Raw genomic sequence first — 18,831 nt, forward strand, 5'->3', positions numbered from 1 at the left:
CAGGGAGGCTGTGGAAGAAGAAGAAGAATGGCTGCTGGCCAAAGGAGGCAGAAAAGTTCTTTATGAAAGAGAATTTGGGAAGGCAAAAGGCAGACAGGACACCTGTAAAGTACATTTTCTCCCCTGCTAAGAATTAATTCAGCTTCCGTTCCAAGTCACTGACAGACTTCCTAGTACAAAAAGCTTGCTTATTTTTTCTCTGTTTTTAATGTGTTTATTCAAAATTAGACCTGAACTTCAGAATGTTTTTCTCCCTTGAGCATGGAGAAGGAAGTCCATTGATTCCTCTTCAAGTGCAGTAATACTCAATCTCAGACATGAAACGAAAGATAGTTTGTGATTTAAAAAAAATACGAAGTTAAAAGGAAACCTCTCTCATGTGATGAGCCACTAAACCTTGCTATAAACACTATACATTAACTGCACTTTACTGAGAATTTCACTTAATATCAAAACAACCAAAGAGTGGTACCCCCCAAACTAGAAATCATTTCACAGACTGCAAGGATCCTGCCAGTCTCACCCTCCGGTGTAAGAAGGACCAAAATTACGAAGAACAATTTCAACAAGACAACCCACAGTCTCCCCATTGTTTCACCTTATGCTCTGTCCTCTCCTCATCCCTTTCCCACAGTCCAGTTTCTTTCTGCCTTTTCTCTTTCAATGATTTTATCCACCCAGGGAGAGCAGCTGCCTGTCAGGAATGCTGCTGAGGAACATGTCTGGATGCCAAGCTACTGGCTGCCACCCCAGAGATGGACCTTGACTACAGTCCCTCCAATACTGGCCAGACTTGCCCATATTCCAATGGGAAGCAATTGATTTTAAACCAAAGGTCTATGCAAATGGGCCATTCGGTCTTAGCAGCAGCAGCAGCACATAAGGTTGAACAAAAAGCTTTTGCAGGTGTCTGTTGCACCAAAGGCCTGTATCAAAGTGGCAATCCTGACCCCCCTCTAGACTCCAGGAAGTGCTTGATGCCACCATGAAGCACTTTCCACAATCACAAAAACCTTAACTCAGAACAGCAGCTAATTTTGTTCCATTAAAGTTGTTTTATTTGCTCTAATTTTCCACCTGCAGTTCAGTATCACAGCAGAGTGCTCCAACTTATAAAATCCTGCTGACTCTCATGAACACAGTAAACCTCAAGTAGCTGACAAGTGCCTTAGCTCTAGTCACCGTTTCTCCTACCCACCCTTGTTCTAAAATCTTTGTTGTTTAAAGCCAGTATAGTCACGCAGTAAACATCCCACTACCCAGGCTGACAGACATGCTAGAATGTCTAGAAACAACCTACATCTGAATTACTGTAAGTGCTGCAAAACTGCTGAAGGGTTGGCTGGCTGAGGCGAGGCTACATGCCCCACATTTTCTTTCCTTCTATTGTCAGCCATTAAAAAAAAAAATTACAAAACCAGAAACACATGCCAGAAAAGGCTAAGGGATATAATTGGGCTCTTAAGGTAGATAAAAAAAGAACAAGGAAGCATAATGCACAACAGAAGGAAGCAAACCAGCAAAGACATCTCAAAATCTTTAACAATGAACTGCATGTGTATTTAAGGCGACAATAAGACAACCAAGACATCAGGTAAAGATGTAAAAGATTGATAGAGAACTGCCAAAATAAAATATGCCACTAAATCTTTGTCAGGAAAGCAACTGGAATCTATAAACACAAGTAATTATACTAACAAGCGACTTACACACTAGAAATACTGAATAAAGACAAATAATAATTAATTCTTTGTGACAGCTGTCTCTAGATTATAGCAATCACATTAGCGTTCAGAAGCAAAACTATGAAAACAGTCACTAAAATGGCCCTTATTTTTCAAATGTTTTAATTATCATACCAGCTTTGCAGGCTGCTCAAGTCCATTCCTAAATGAATTACAATTCTGAGCTACGCATATTTCAGTGCAGGCAAATCTCACACCTCTCATTATGTCAATGAAATAAAAGTAACACACTTAAAAGTTAATTTAGAAAATCAATTTCCAGTAAAAAAAAAAAAAAAAAAAAAAAAAAAAATTAACCATTTGGGGGAGTTTACTTCCCATACAATGTACCTTCAAGATCTTATATATCTGGCCTTGGCTATGCACGAGTCCTCTGTTTTTCCAAGCAGAGTGGATTCTTTTTCCTCATTTAAAAATATTAATTTCACACATATTTGATGTTCTTCCTTAACACACACAGAAAAGGAGCATGCCATGACCTCTGCTGCTGTTCTTGAAAGGCATTTTTTACAAGGTAATTGCCATACAATGCATTGCAATTTCATGTTCTGAAGGGTAAGAGTCTTACTGATTAGTTAAACTTCATTGCAAAAGCAACTAGGAAAACTAATTGTGACAATTTACTAAAGGCAATCTCTAACAAAAAGAAACTATTTTTTGTCCTTCCTGTACTTGGCCTCTGCTCTGATGTTAGTGAAAAGAGGGAGTTACTGCAGAAAAGCATAACAAAACAAGACTCTCCATACAGGTAACACATCAATGGATACATTCAACACTCCTCTTCCCTAAGTGATAATTTTGTCAAGTTCATAGGTCTCATGGAAAGGCTGTAAAGAACAATTAAAGGTACCAAATCATCTTCTGAGGCAGAAGAGGCTTGATTAGATCAAAGGAAATTCTACAGAGGAATCCCTTCACATCTCCAGTTACATTGATATCACTCCTACCTTCTGAAGACTTAACAGAAAAATGTGATGCCGCAGAATCATCTATTACGTAGAAAACATTTATGGAAAGAAATCCACAGACACATCTTGAGGGAATGAATTCTAGCACAGCTTTCAGAATCACTGTTTTACTCTAATGCAAACCAGCCTGAAATTGGCCAGCTTTACTTTTAACTCAGGACATTGTTAACTTCTGTAGTATTTTGGTCTTTTTCTTTTTCCTATCGGCTTGTTCTTTAAATAGCATTTGGTGGCCTGGAAAGATATCGAGTCAGATTTCCTGAAAAGGGACTGTGATTTTAATATTGGCAACATCTGATCCTGTGTGTTTCCGGCAGATAGAGCAGAAACACCACCTGATTTCTGCAGTTGTGTTCTGGATGTTAAGAATCATCTAAAAGCCTAAGAGAGGAGGAATTTGCTGCTTTGTGCCAGGTAAACCAATCTCCAAGTGTCCGTAATAACTAACTCCCCTTTTTGCAAGGTTACTTCTTATTCAGGTGAGTTCAGTCTGCCTTACTCAGGACTGCCTGGGTAGCTAAGAGCATGCAGCTGCAGCTCCAAAAAGATGAACGGAAAGGACTGCCAAAGTGAAGGGAGAGAAGAAGCAGTTCCTTCCAGCCATGCCAGCTGAACACCATCTGCAAGAGCAACCCAAGCAGTGCCTCCAGAGCTCCAGGGTCCCACTGGGAAGACCTATTTGCATGAAAAGAATTGCTATTTCTGGAATACTTACTGAAGTCTTACACAACATCTCTTACCAGTTGTGTTATCTGCTTGAGAAACTGTAACACTGTGCACTACAGCACACTTGGAGAAACAGGGAAAATGCTTTTTATAGTACAGCATAAACCTTAAGGGGCCATGCTGCAGCTGGGACTATGTTCATGAGCCAACACTGTGCCTGATGCCTAAAAAACAGTGACAACAGCAACACAGAGATGATGATGGATTTATCCAAACCCTTGTGTAAACAGGATTTAGAAGAACAATGTTAAACTGACTTATATGACTTGATACAATGAGCACCATCCAAAAGACAAAACACTGCAGCCTTGAGTGGCATTCATAAGTTCATACATAGGTTACCTCCCTCACCTCTAGTTAAAATATCACTCTTTTGTAAGGTATCCATTTCCTTGGCTGTTTAAACATGGTGTTAAAAACAATTGAGTATCCAGCTCAAGTGGTCTTTCAAAACCCCAGCTGTGAACCAGCATTTCAACTGGCTATTTTTGACAATTAAAGTTGCACATAAGATTATCAAGACATTTTTGGATATTAGTGTGCTCGGACCAGATAAAGAGAGACCCTTGTGAAAACTGCTTTGCTTCCCTTCTGTTCCTGTCTTCCCTCGTATGCTCTCATCTGCATTACCTGTACTGGCTCTACAATCCTCCACCACTCAGCCTTGCTGAATTCCTCATGGCTCTTATCTTTTATCCCACATTTTCCTCTTCTCCTTATATGACATTACAGGGGAGGAGTGCACACAGCACATCATTTCAGGTAGGAAGCTGACTTTCCTATTTGAACAATGGCTGTAGCATCTCCGCCCCACAGCTGAGAGGAGAAACCTCCTCAGCAGCAGTGCAGGAACCCACGCACACCCCAGAGGAGGCTGCCAGGCAGCCCCAGCCCAGCAGGCAGACGAGCCTGCTTTCTGATACCTGAAGGCAGGCAAGGCAACCTCCCACACTCCAAGCCCACTCTTGGAGCAGGATTGAAATCTTCTTGAACAAATAAAACCTAAAAAAGGAAATACCACTGAAACATACTTTTTTTTAACTACTATATAACCCTTCAAACAAAGGACTCACTTTTTTTACTGCCCAGAAGTGGAGAATGGCTGAACAAGCACCTGCTTTCCTTATGGCATGAGCACTGTATACAAATGAACACAGGAAGGATATTATGCCATTCTCCACTGGCTGCACTAATGCCAACATGTGAACATCATCCTGGTGCAACAGCAAGGAGAGCTGTGGGGCTAACGGAAGGAAAGCTCTGTATGGAACTGCAGGGGGCTGTACTGCTGGCAGGAGCTACAACCAAGATGAGAGATTTCTATGCAGACATGAACATAGTGCTGAACACGCTCCTGTTTCTCCCACAGGGCAAGAAGGCAGGATAAAGCATACACTACTGCTGAAAATCACAGCTAAAGAAAGCAGAAATTTACTGATCACAGTGAAAGACGCAGATATGGAAAATGAGTCCAAGCAAACCATTCTTTATTTTTTAGGAGGGGAAAATAATTCTGACCAACACATATGCTCCTACAAGACTCACTCGTCTGTATAATACATAATCAGTGGCAAATTGATTCAGAACAAGTTAAAAGGCTGCTTATAAAGAAATCACAAGAAAAATCAGTTCATACTCTTCCAAGTTCATAGAACGACACTCCAAACCATAAGTAAAGTATACTGTAACAGTTTACGTGGACTCTTGCACTACTAATGTAAAACTAATTTGTCTTTCCTAGCTTCTCTTTTCTAGTTTCTCTCTCATGCTGAGCAAGCAGTGCAGCACCTCAGACTTTGACCTTAGAATACATTTCCTGTAGCCCAGCATTTGCTCCACAGATTAAGCTGTGATCTTAAAAAATATATTACCTATTTTTTAGTTAAAAATAATTATCATCTGTTCATTTGTAACAGGTCTGAACTGAAATCTTTTTAATGCTGGATTGTATTGACTTGCAACCAGGTTTTTATAGATTTCCTGATGTCAGCGGCTTTTGTAACATTCCTGGGACTTAGAACCTGATGAACCAATTTCTGTTGGTTTTCACCTTGACATACTGTATTAAAAAAAAAGAAAATCCCAGATTTGCAGCTTGAAGCAATTTCTCACAACTAAATTAATAGCTCCTGGATAGAGCTTAAAATGAAAAAAAAACCTGCCATGAGCTACAGCATGAATATCAAAGTTAAGTTCAAACAGCATCTAAGCCTTCCAGCAAAGTTTTTCTCACAAATGGTTTGACCATTTTTTCAATGTCCAGTGATTTCCAAAGCCTGTTTGGAACACATGCTAGTTCTAGACAGTTATTCTCATATGAAAATGGTTCTTAAACTAACATCACCATTCCTCTTACCACCACTAATATGTTCTGATACTTTTAAAGGCAAATTTGCTTGGATTCAAAATCAGAAGGAAAAGGAACATTGTTTCACACAGCTATTATTGTCTCCATTGACAATCACAGACAAGTTTTTTGCAACCCAAACTGCAAGATTTACACAGCAAAACATAAAGAAATAAAAATGTAAAATATTTTCCTCCAGTACTGATACTCTCCTCCAGCTCCTCTCCCGTACTAAACAAACTTATTAAAGAGAAATCCTCCTCTATCCACCCTCCCCCCAAAAAGTGATAAAATTTTACCTTGTTGTGAATATAATTGTCTTGAGTATACCAGGAGAGTTTTAATTTAAGCAAGATCACATTATTTAAGCATTATTTAAATATTAATACCTATTGGTTTGCCCAAAGACATTTTCTCTCCATGCACTTACATGTAAAATCCTTAAGGACAGAACAGTCAGGGTATTCCTTGTGGTTGAATTCCACAAATAGAAGTAAACATTTAGGCTTGAGTTTAATGCAGAGAATTCTATGTGATCTATACCGATATTTTCCACCTGTTTTGAAGCATAAACTGCATGAAGTTCTCTACTAGCAGATACATTCGCACAAAGGATGCCATCACAAATTGTTCTTATTTAGGTTTCACTTAATGCTTCAATAAATCCATATATATACACTTATTCTACAATGCCTTCCAGGTATTTATGTATAATATACAACTATCTGTGTGCATAAGCATGTACATGCTTCCTATCCTCAATTTTGCAATGCAGTTCTTAGCATTCCAACTATGGCCTTAAATAAAAGAGAAAAACTTCTATTGTTTCCTGCAGTATTCTTTCAAATTATCTCAAAGAGTTATTTAGAGCTTTTTCCCCCTAAATATGTAAAAATTATTTCTTGAAATTACTATTTCCCAAAATTCCTGGAAGCTTTCCAACAACAAACTTCACGCACCTCTCTCCAAAGTCTTCATTATTACTTTCCTTTGATACTAGTTTCTCTGCTACAGGCTCTTTGTGTTCATTTCTCCATCTCCGAATAAAATGTATCAGGGAATAGAACAAATCTTCAATCTCCTTGGAGGAAAGGTTTTACCTGTTAGATCCCAGCAGCTCACCACACCTGGATCAGGGAACAGGTCTGCTGACCCCGGCACCATTCACTGCTGACCAGCCTCCCTTCAGCCCCCACCACACCCACGGATGCCAAGGGGCCTCAACGCCAACTCACAAGACAAAAGACCTCACTGAAGGTTTCCTTTGGCAGGAGAAAGTTTAGAAGAGAGCATGATACACGTTTCAGTACAGCATGTGGGAAAAAATGGTACTGTTATTTGCAAATTTCCAAACGTTATTTAGAAAAATGTCAGTGAAAGCACTTCTTCTGCTTCCCACTGGGCCATCCATAGCATTTGAAGCATTTTTCCATTTCAAACAATTAAGATATCAAGATCAAGGTAGCAGTACATCATTACAGTGTCTACTAGAAGCTATTAAGAACCAGCTAAGCAGCAAAAGTCAGGGAAATACATCTGATTCATATGAAGAGTCACTTTTGTATTCTAAAATTGGCTGTGTGTACTTCCAAAGAAATTCAGAAATTCAGTACTTTTCCTTCTTCTGATACACATTTTAAAGAACTCATACAAATTTTCTCCAGAGAAAGAGCAGATGTACCTTCATTTGATTTAAAAGAGCAACTTTGGACAAAAATAAGCAGCCAGATTAATTTTTGCTTTACCAATTACTGGAGGGATAGATATTCTAAAAGAAAAGGATGTGTTTCTCAAATGTTTAAAGAATACTGAAGACCTCATTTAATTTATCTGAATCGTCACTTATGAAGCCAGCTGTAAAGGCTGAAGAATGATGAATAGCTGCACTCTTTGGGATTAGTTTTGCATTCTATTTAGCAACTATTTGTCTTCTTTATCTCCCAAAAACCACGGTGACACCAAGCTAGACACATTTTTCATTGTTTGCGCCTTCTTTTCTTAAATGGAAAGCTTGATTTAGAGCTACCTTACTTCTTTCAAACCAATACACAGCCATATGTCTGTAACTAGTAGAAGGCAGTTTGGGGAAAAAAAAAAAAAAGTAGAACAACTTTGTTTTGGTTTTGCTCCTCTTTTCTCAAAAATAAACTCAATGAGGAACTTCTGACAGCAAATTCTTCTCCCCAAAATTGTCTGCCCTATCAAAGAAATATTCTTTCTTGAGAACTCAGGGCATGTACAACAAACCAACAATATGCAACAAACGCCCTGAATTTCTTCTGCAGAGGAATGAGGCTGAGGCTTGTGTGATGCTTCCAGACAACCTTGATGAAGACCTGCTGGAACCTGCAGGTTGCTGCCAATGGGATGCTGTTCTCTTTCCCAAGGCTGTGTTTTTCTCTCTGCTTCCTTCCTTTCCTAGACAGGCAACTATGGAACTGTGTGATCAGTTACCAACAGTTCAGAAAGAAACATGACTTTACAAGGGGAGAAATTACAGTGCTTGACAAACAGCCAATTCTCTTTCAAGGTCCTATCTATGGCAGTTTAGGAAGCTGAACTGGTTTTAGCACCTCCAGTTACTTCCTCCAGCTGAGCTGTAACTTTGGAGCTGGACATATCGAATATACTTCTCCTTTTCTTAGTTACTCTTCCCATGTTTTCCAGAAAGTTCTCTCTTGGAGACTTGCTTGTTTTAACACTTCTTGGTGACAAAAGCGCAAGTGGCAGTAGCTTGTCTACTATCATTTCTGGCAAATGACAGCTGCACTGTTTAACATCAAGAGTTGTCACCAATCTGTCTTCAAACCTGTACTCTATCTCAACTCCAGGGAGGGTTCAAGACAGAAAACATGGCCTTACAGTTCTTGCACACAATTTTATCGAGTCTGATACCAACACAGCTCAAATAAATCAAAGAACTGACAAAGATGTTAGGCATATGTGGCAGTTGAAATATAAACTAGGAAACATTCCACTGTCTAAAACAATTTTAAAAAATATTCCAAGGAATTAGCAAGGTGTCCTTGCAAGAAAGAATGAAATATCCCCCAAAACCCAGAAATTCAAATAAACTCATTGTATTAGAACACTCTGAATTGCAAATAAACCTGAAGACATCCCAACAGATGTTAATAGGAGTTTTAATGAAACATTTTAAATTCAGCTCCCAAGATAAACTCAAGAAAGTTTACTTCTATTCTGTTCTTCCTGGCAATATCCGGGAATTGAATTCATGAAACTTGGCCAGACTATACTACTAGCAGTAGTAGTGGGAGATTCATCCACTTTCTGTTAACAGAAATCCCTGCTATCAGCGACTGGAAAAAATTGCTGCCATCCCTGCACTTTGGAACTATGAGAGCCGCCAGTTCTCATGATGTGTGATAGATGCTAAGTAATAATTACAGGCACATGCAACCTGAAACTATAGAGTTGCTTCTTATAGCATTTTCTCTCACAAGACAAGAGGTAAGCGTCAGCATTTTTGATCAGTCATGAATTTAATGAACATTACTCCATGTTACCTTCAAGACAAGGCTGAAACAGTAGCAAGATGCAATGACATACTCCACTCCTCAAAGTGTCTGCAGCAGAGCAGTTGCTTTGAACTCCCCAAAGCAGCCAAATCATGACATAACATTTTATACTCAGTCTTTTATTTACACGTACTCATAATTCAAGAGCTATTTACTATTCCATGCAGACAGTTTGTGAGCATGCTGGCCTAATGAGACCAAGTACCATTAAACTAGCTCTGCAGAAGCATGCAGATTCAGTAACTATCATCACACACTCCTCATCTATTACACCTAAAAAAACTTTATAATGGCTATGGTAAATCTATTTACCTTGCACAAGCTTAAGGGTACCCCCTTCACCCTATGAACAGAATAGCCTGACGTTTAATAAAACAACTGAAGCTTTTAAAATACACAGTCAAGAAGGGAGAATCTGAGCTAAAACACATGCAAACCCAAACTAGAACCAGCTGGATATTCCAAAGAAAGAAGTCTTGACACTTTTTTAAAATAATGCTGTTTGTCTAAAAAACATACCCTCCCTCAAAATACTGTTCAAAGACCTTACATTTAAATACATACCGATTTTTCTAAATTGGATTCCTCTTGTTTTGTTTTACATTTTAAAATATCTTGAGCACTGCAGTCATTAAGGAGAGGGGATCAAAAACACTTTATTGTGTGCCAATAGTATTACCACAATTTTGTACCATTGCCTATTTGAGATCCCATTTATTATCAGTGGTCATAAAAATTACTTTTCTCTACGTAAATCAGCAAAGCTTCTACTTCTATGATGCTTCATCTGTAAATTTGGTACCAACTGATTTTTACTGAAAAATACAACCACATACTACATTCTGTTTGATTTCAATTTGCAAATATTCAAGAAACAACTGAATAAGAGATTACTAACTTTTTTCCTTTTCTATAAAGGCCCAATACTGAGAATGTATTCCCCTCTGCTATTTGAGACCTTATACTCAGTAAATTCCTGCTTTCCTAAATTACATTTTCTCATGATTCAAGTACATAACTTCACTGTGTAGGCTGCAAATATGGTGGGGGAAAAAAACCCATTTTTTAAAAATGTCGAGTACTATCAGATTATTATTTTGTGGCAAGTTTTCCACCTACATTAAAACCCACAGATAGTAAAAGTCAAAAGGAGCTGTGTTACATGCCAGATTGGCTCCAGAGGGAATGGAATGACTGGTTTTGTTCTGAATTTAGAGGGGTTTTTTTAACCACTTCATATTTTCAACACTGAACCTGGAAACAACTGTACTTTAAATTATCTGTGCTGTATTAGGATAAATGCTTCACAGCAGACAAATTAAAATTGTTTTAATTTTCCAAGTTACTCTGGATCTAATATTCACAAATGCTCTACACATGTAATACTATTTTTTGTTGACGATTAGTGCTTGAAGATATCTAAAGAACTCCTTCTTTTTTTTTTTTTTTAAACATCAAATACCATAAGTCCCTTAAATAAAATGTAGATGTCTGAAAATGCAGTTTCTTGTAATGCAGCTGAGTTCAAAGTATGCATGAACCTGCCCTAAAGGACTTTATTTTTAGGGGATCTGGGCTAAACTATCTCTGAGAGCAAGCTTCAGGGTAGAGTCTCGCTTTGACTTCTATTATACAATGTGTTCTCCTGCAAAGAATAGCAGTTTTTTCTTCAAGGAAATTATACATGTTTTAAAAAGAAACCCTTATATAAGCCTTTTACAATTGAGGAAAGAGTAATTAACTTGCATAATTGTTTGTTGTGACCTGTAGTTTCAGTAATGCAGCACAGCAGGCCTTTAAAACGTTCAGGCACAGGCTGCTAAACAGGATGTGTGAGGAAAGGATGCCAACAGAGTTTCACCCTCCTTTTCATCTATACACATCTCTGTCATGGCAGCAGAGGGTAGATGTAAGAGGGGATGACCTTCAAGAATAGATCTCAGACACTAATTTTATTTCATAAATTTTATTCCTTACCTCAAGACAGAATATTTCTCCAAGGTATTATGGTTGGCTGAGCAGAGCAGGAGGAAACACAAATTAAAAAACCCTTTAGAGTGGCATATATATGACTCTATACAAATGAGAGAGAGGAATTTCCATATCATGTACAGCTAAACAAGCATCAAGAGAGGTTATAAATCCAAGTTAAAATGCATACATTAATTCTAGAAATAAAATAGAAAGTTTGAATGAAACAAACCTGAAACTTAAAGTAACTGAAAAAAAAGAATAACCATGTGAAACCTTTGTGGAAGAAAAATCCTTTTCCATTACTTCAAAACTGACAGATTGCTGGCATTGCAGTTCACCTCAGAACTGCCCTAAGCATGATGCTGTACTTGTCCTATTACCTCCTCTCCACTGCACCTTCAAGCTGGAAAGAAGGCTACTACGTCAGACCAACTACCTGGCCTCAACTTGCTCACTAACCTCACATTTCTCAGTTCTTCATTCATTATTCTCCTTTTGTTCCTTCTCTTTTCAGCACTTAAAATTTGCTTTATTACAAATGACATCTAAATATATTATTTAAGTGCCAAAGCAAAATTAGCAGACGCATGCTCTTGCCTATTAGTTCTTCTGTACAATTAATAATTGAAAATCTGGTAAGTAAATGCAGGAAACCCTGGACATCAGCTTCTTACTTACCTTTCTTCTCCATTACTGAAATCCTCCTTTTGAAAACTACCTTAAATGATCATCTCATGTAGGCATGCTACAGCAACACCAGGCAGGATTTTAAAGAAGTGCCATTCCCTTGCAATGTTACCAGACTCTGGTGCCCAATAAACATGGCTTTGCACTGACAAAGTCAGTCTGCCCAAGGTGCTCACCCCTGTAACTGCAGTTACTTGAGTCCTAACACACACAGGGGCTCTGATGGGTACAATTTGCCAAGAAAAAAAAAAAAAAAAGCTGACTCTAATTTGAACCTGTATCACCTCTACACATCACCATAATAAAATATGGCATCTTAAACAGTTATTTATATTCACCTTTGCTGTATGTAAGGCCACTGCTAAAACCCATCTGCAATGGATCAGTGTGCACAGCCAGAGCCACAGGGCACTGCCAGGGCACTCAGCCACAGAGGGGGACGCCAGAGCAAGCAGTCCTGGCCCTGGCACTCCTCTCCCATCCTCCATGCTCTCCTTGGTGCATCCACACCTGAAACCCACCCCGCATATCTACCCCACTTCTCCCGGTGAAGCTGATTCAGAACCAAACTAAAAGGGAGCAAATTAACGAAGCAAAAAACCCCACTTCAAATATAGGACTGCGTTTCCAAAAGCAGCCTTCCATTTTTAGAGCAACAGCTTTTAAGTCCTCTGCCTGAGACATCTTGACTGCTATTTCCATGAAAGCTGAACGCTTCCAGCTCCCATGGAAATTAGCAAGTGAGGTGGGTGCTCAGCATCTCAACAAGCCATGGCAGTACTTCTGCAAAGGAAAAATGTTAAACCTGAATCACCTTCAATTAGGAGCTGCTATTCAGTTTTAGAAACCACGTAAAAAAATAAGCTATTGGAAGTAGAAAAAAAAGAAAGAAAAATTAACTCAAAAGATGTAGTGAAAAAAGCAGCATTTGAAAATGCATTTAATTCCTGCATCCCCAGACTCTCGATTTTTCATAGCCTTGGGGATGTGCCAGCATGCTGAAAAGATGAAAGTTAACATTCTTCCAAAGGGGTTACACAGATGACAAGCTACTGGCCATCAACAAAATAATGTAATTACAATGGCTTTACATTTATCTGAGAATATTTTTGACTAATAGAGTTCCTTAAAAGACTGTTAGATATTTTGTTATGGTGACATTTTTTACATTGTGCGCAATTTGTACTCTATTCAAGGTCTAAAATTTTAACACACCCAAAGGCTCCACTAGAACTGGGTATTTAGGTCATTTATATTACTGCAGTGAAGCGTCAATTATTTCGTCTGATACTCCTAGCCATTCTGTAATTTGCCAAGAGTAATGTTTTCCGTCAGGAAACTCTGGCAAGTCAATAAGCGCAGGCTTGATTTGACTTGAACTGGCATCAAAGGTTAGAAATGGAGAGGGCGAATGTGAATCTTCACTGTACAGCTAAATACTCAGTTTTGTGGGTGGTTAGCCATGCTTCCTGCTCCTTCTCCTCACCAGCACCGTTCTCTTAATAGATGCAAGGGAAGAAACATAAAGAAATTTCTACTTGTTGATGAAAATGTCTATTTAATAAATGCTACACAGTGAACTATGAAGCAACATTAGCAAAATATGCTGGACAGTTAGCAAAGGGTTTCAAGTGACAGGAGTGACCACTGAGACAAACTCTGAATACAAGAATGGCAACATTTGGTTTACATACACAGAGAATAAATCAGGATTTTTCTGACTCACCCTTTTCTTCTCACAGCTTGGTCTGTTAGCTCCAGGGTATCCTGGGTCTTCCCCAGTTCTGCCCTTGGTAGCTGTTGAATTCTTGCCTAATATCTGTCAATTATTTTGTTCCTAAGTACGTAAGAGGAATAGAAACCTCTATCTGCCACTGTGACCTTCCTCTTCCCTTTTCAGGGAAAAGAGAGGATGGAGAGGTCACTGACACTGTTGGAACCCTGGAGACTAAAATTTCAGGCTTTCTGACCAGAGGGGTGCTGACCCTCAGGCAAGCACCACATTTGACTTGAGGCTTGGAACAGGCTTCCAAGACTGAGTGATAGCACAGGGGTTGTGGGTGTGTAATTTGAATAGTATTGTGTGATCTCACAGGGTAAAAAACTTAGATTTAAGATTTTAGTATATAGTAATGTGTATGAGTCAAGACGGAGGATTTAAGGCATTGTCTAAGCCCTTCTTCACCTTCATCTTCCTGGGTTTGGGTAGTTTTCTGTAATTGGGTGAAAAAGGCCTGCATTGCAGGCCTTGGGTGGTCATTGTTAAGTCAAAACCATAAATAATATAAGGTGTCATCTTGTTATTGGGTATTTGGCACTTAAATAACCTTGGAAAGAGTTAGAAGCATTAACCATTTTACCTTCATTTTCCAACTTGCTAATTGGAGCTCATGCCTCATGAGACTGTACATAGATAAGAAACAATAAACATCCAAGTTTAAACTCGACATCTACATTTCCCATGTCTTAATCCCGACCTCAGCAGAGAAAAAGAAACCAGAACTATAACATGACACCATCCTCTTCATGCTGATTTTGAGACCAGCAGAATTCAGTCATTGCGGGATGAACCAAGAATAATTCATTTTTATTTACTCCTATGTATGAGGTACAAAGAGTTTTGGAAAAGACACGAAGGCTACAACATTCAGCTTTTTAAAAAAACTTATGGCGATAATAAACAGCAAATAAAACCAAACCCAGGAGTTTGAAAACCTAAACCCCTAAATGTTAACAGGTAGTTAGAACTACAATACTTATTCTAAAAGCTAGTGACTTGTGTATTGAGTAATTTATGCATCAGCAACTAAATTTGTTTGTGTCTGCTTTTTTGGGGTACAATTTAATGTGCCAAACCACAAACTGTACCCATGTAGGACACGAGTCTAGAACAATTAAAAAAAAACCTCACAAAACAAGTAATGGCATATACATTTATAACAGTTGGCCTACAGTCCTCATTTTCATTACCCTCAAGACTTGACTGATGGATGCTATTTTTCTTCTGCTTTTTGTTTCTTCTGTCAGTATCAAAAGAATGTCACCATCACAATCTGCCTGTATTTTCTGTCACTCTCAGCTAGTGATCAGACCAATCCATACCGGCATTTCAGTTAGCAAAATTACTCCAAAGCCCTTTCATTATTGGATAACCAAATAACCATTTCTCAGCTAGTCATGCTCCTTGTTAGCTCCCAAGAACCCTGCATCCACGTACAGAAAAGGGAAAACAATGATACATCCTAAACAGTAAGAACATTGACAGTAGATCAGTAATACTCTTAATAGTCCTCAAACTGCTTTCTTTTGAATAAGACAAACAAAAGAAATCCATTTGCTTAGAGCTTTCACAAACCGCACATTTTGAAATTTCAAGTCAAAATAAGGGGCACAGATGCTACGATCAAAGAGCAGCTGCTTGCTTAATCCATCAGGAAAATGATGCAAACAAAAGCTCAAATGAGCAAAACGATGAGAATTCAAATGCCGAGGTTATAATTTTTATTAACTGAAAAATAGAGAGTGCTTTTCAAATAACTGCAGAGAAGTAAAATAAAAATGCAGACGTTAAAATGCTGATGGACTCCCAGCTTCAAAATATTGCATTGACAAAGCCATTAAAATCTACCATATAGTAAATATAGTGTCTTCCTGGTGATTGGAGCTCCTTTCACTTCACAGCTGCTACAGAAACTGTCAGATTGTTTGGGTTATAGAATACAGAGAGTGTATTTTTTTTTTTATTAAATGGCTTGTGCATCCAATTAGTTATTTAATACAACCAATGGTGCAAGCAGCCAAGCAGAACAGGTCTTATTTACTAAATTTAATGAGGTAATTTGTTAGAAAAAGTTACTGTGAAATGCCTGAATGAAGAATGAACTAAAATTACAGGGTAAGGAAAACGGGTTATGTTCAGCTCAGATATACAATATTATCAGATGAACTGAAGACTTTCCCCAGGCTAGCACCTGAATTTGAGAGCTAGGTCCACTGCTAAAATCTAAAAAAAAAGAAACCAAGCAAACCTCATAGCAATAAAAAGTTCATATTTGAATTGCTGCAAATGTAGTTACATCAGCAAGAACCTGACACACTCAGTCTACAAAGCCAGGTCATTTCTGCCAGCTCTGTTGAGTCTTTTATGTTGTCAGTGCAATGGAAAGTACCTGCCAAAATACAGAAAGAATTCAACCTAAACTAATGGTTTAAAAACTCCTGAATCTTATGAAACTGGCACTGTAACAGGAGAGAAACCTTTACAGTCTTTACAGTGAGACACAAGTCTTCTCATCCACAGGCATGTTAAGCATAGAGCAAGAGTCAGAAAAATAATTTGAGGAATATCTCCTTAAATTAAAAGCACTGAAGACACTGAACACTGATATGTGGCTTGTTGAAGTATGCTGCACAGGGAGTTTCACAAATTATATGCAAAACTACAGGCAAGGATGCACTACCAAGAAGGTCTCCCAAAAGAGATCTAAATTAGTGCTTGACATTCTGTCTTCCCGGTGTACATTCAATATCCATTCCCGAAAACAAAGGAAAATAAAGTAGCATGTCCAGCATAAGCTTAGTTTAACCCTAATCAGTAAGAGGTCAATAAACAACAGTTTTAACTATTAGACAGTGTTTGGATCTTGAGCACTAGAAAAAGGAATAAATATCAAAATTTCCCTAGTGAAGATTATGCCAAGTACAGCCATAAAAATTGATTTTTACCTAAACATAATAATTCATATGTAAAATTCAAAAACATAATGGGCAATTTAATATTCCTTGGCAGAAGATGTCCTGTGGTACTTTGGTCCTCCTACTTCCTGACTTGCTACAACAAAGGACTCACTTGGCAGCAGTGAAGTATTATACATATAGTCCAGCTGTGGAGCCTAAGCCATAACGGAAGAGAAAGACATGAACCATCTAACTAAAGCTGCTTTGGGACACTAAAAAGGCTGATTTAAGCCCAAACTGATTCAAAACACTTTTAACTGGCACTAATACAACATTCTGATATTTTACATCAAGACGGAATGTTTCAGTATCTCCTGGACACTTATTTTCAGCTATTATTTTCACAAAAACTAACTGCAGATTTTTTTTTTTTGTGGGGAAGAGGAAATTACCACAGAAAAGAAAGGAAATACTAGATTTATCATTTAGTATCATTTAATGTATCATTTAGTATCATTTAATGCATCTCTGTATCATTTAATTAAAATATAATTAGGCACAGTTAAAATAGCAAAGCTATGAAGTCTTTGATGCACAGTAAACAGTTGCTTTTATGACATCATCTAAAAGTAGACTAGCATACTTACAAAACTGATCCAAAAATGATTCACCCTTTTAAGATTAATTCTCCATCAATTTAAAACTGACACTGAATAAGATTATCAATAAGCAAAGGTGGCCTTTGTCAGGAGGAATCTGGTGTCCACCAGAAGATACAGCTGAAGAAGCACAATCTAGACACTTTACAAACCTACAATTAAGAGACCATTCCAGACTGCCTCTAGATTGATGGTATTAATAGCTGGCATGAACACACTGGCAACTTTAAAGGGTCTTGTCGCTCATTATGCAGAATTTGCAGTTTTTTGGGACACACAAACCAAATGAATTTATACTGAATTTGCTTTATGTTTTCATGCATCTTTTATTCTTATTTCTTCCATTGTCACTGCTACCTCTATTGAGAGCCATCTGTAACTAAAAAGGTCATTTTTCCACTCCATTCAGCACTTGTCAGGCCACACCTGGAACGCTGTGTTCAGGTTTGGTCCTCACTGTGAAAAAAGATGTGAACAGGCTGGTGAGGGTCCAGAGAAGGGTCAGAAAGATTACCAAATGACCAGGATGCCTGTTCTAGGAAAATATCTGAGAGAGCTGGGTGTGTTCAGCCTTGACAAAACAGAGCTTAGTGGACACCTCATCACCATGTTCCAGTATTTAAAGGGTGGCTACAAAGAAGACGCAGATTGGAGATTCCCTTTCTACAAGGAGTCACATGGAAAATCCAAGGGGTAATTGGTACAAGTTACTCCTAAGGAGATTCTGACTGGACACAAGAGGAAAATTTTTCATAATGAAAAAAAACAGTCATTGGAATAATGTCTCCAGGGAAGTGGTGGATTACTCAACATTGGACACCCTGAAGATCCAGCTGAACAGGATGTTGGGCCATCTTGTCTAGACTGTGCTTTTGCCAAGAAAAGCTGGACCAGATAATCCTTGAGGTCCCTTCAAACCTGGTATTCCGTGATAATTCAGTACTTAATTTATTCAGACATATAGCACTTTGCAAGAGAAGTAAAATAAAAGCAAGTATGTGGTAATGTAGTAGAGAATACTAGTAACAGCAAAAAAGTCTCTCTCCAACTCCTGAAGCACATTAAAACAATTTTAACTTGCTGAAGACTGAAGAGGTGAAAGGCTTGTGATATATTAGAGAGAAAACTGCTCCCAAATTAATTACACTAAACTAATTTAACAGCAATTTTTTCTCTTATGTCTTCTCAAATGCCGTTTTTAAATTTTAGAATGTACATTTATATATATACCACTCTTCAACTACTTTGGTGCTTTACTGAAATAAAAACAATGAACAGTGCTTCACTGAAATAAAACCACTGAATGGTTCCAATTACCTTGAAGTTCTGAAGTTGTGCAGAAATGCCATTAAACACTCTGTATAATAATCCCACTGCTGAGATTGCTCTGAAAAGCAATCAGCTTTTAGAATAGTTCAGCAGAACGCTACTTCATTTCCTTGCAAATATCTGAGATAACTAATCAGATGGTTATACACTGAAAAATACTCTTCCAGCAAAAACCTAGGA

At 38.1% G+C, this 18,831-nt stretch overlaps 1 protein-coding gene across 7 annotated transcripts in view; it reads right to left on the bottom strand.

Moving 5' to 3' along the window:
* The window catches only part of PPP1R9A (protein phosphatase 1 regulatory subunit 9A), a 132,794-nt gene that overhangs the window by 85,664 nt on the left and 28,299 nt on the right, over positions 1-18,831 (bottom strand). The window contains exon 1 of one of the 7 annotated variants that reach the window (XM_066197277.1): positions 2,693-2,945. The exons of the other annotated variants lie outside the window; for them this stretch is intronic. Within the exon in view, the coding sequence (XP_066053374.1) occupies positions 2,693-2,734 (42 nt within the window). The 5' untranslated portion in view covers positions 2,735-2,945. Of the gene's footprint in view, positions 1-2,692; positions 2,946-18,831 lie in introns of those variants that run through there. 7 annotated transcript variants of the gene reach the window in all.

Source organism: Chamaea fasciata, unplaced genomic scaffold (genome assembly GCF_029207755.1).
Source record: "Chamaea fasciata isolate MVZ Bird 193981 ecotype frontalis unplaced genomic scaffold, bChaFas1.0.hap1 SCAF_1, whole genome shotgun sequence".
In the NCBI taxonomy this organism is placed as follows: Eukaryota; Metazoa; Chordata; class Aves; order Passeriformes; family Sylviidae; genus Chamaea; species Chamaea fasciata.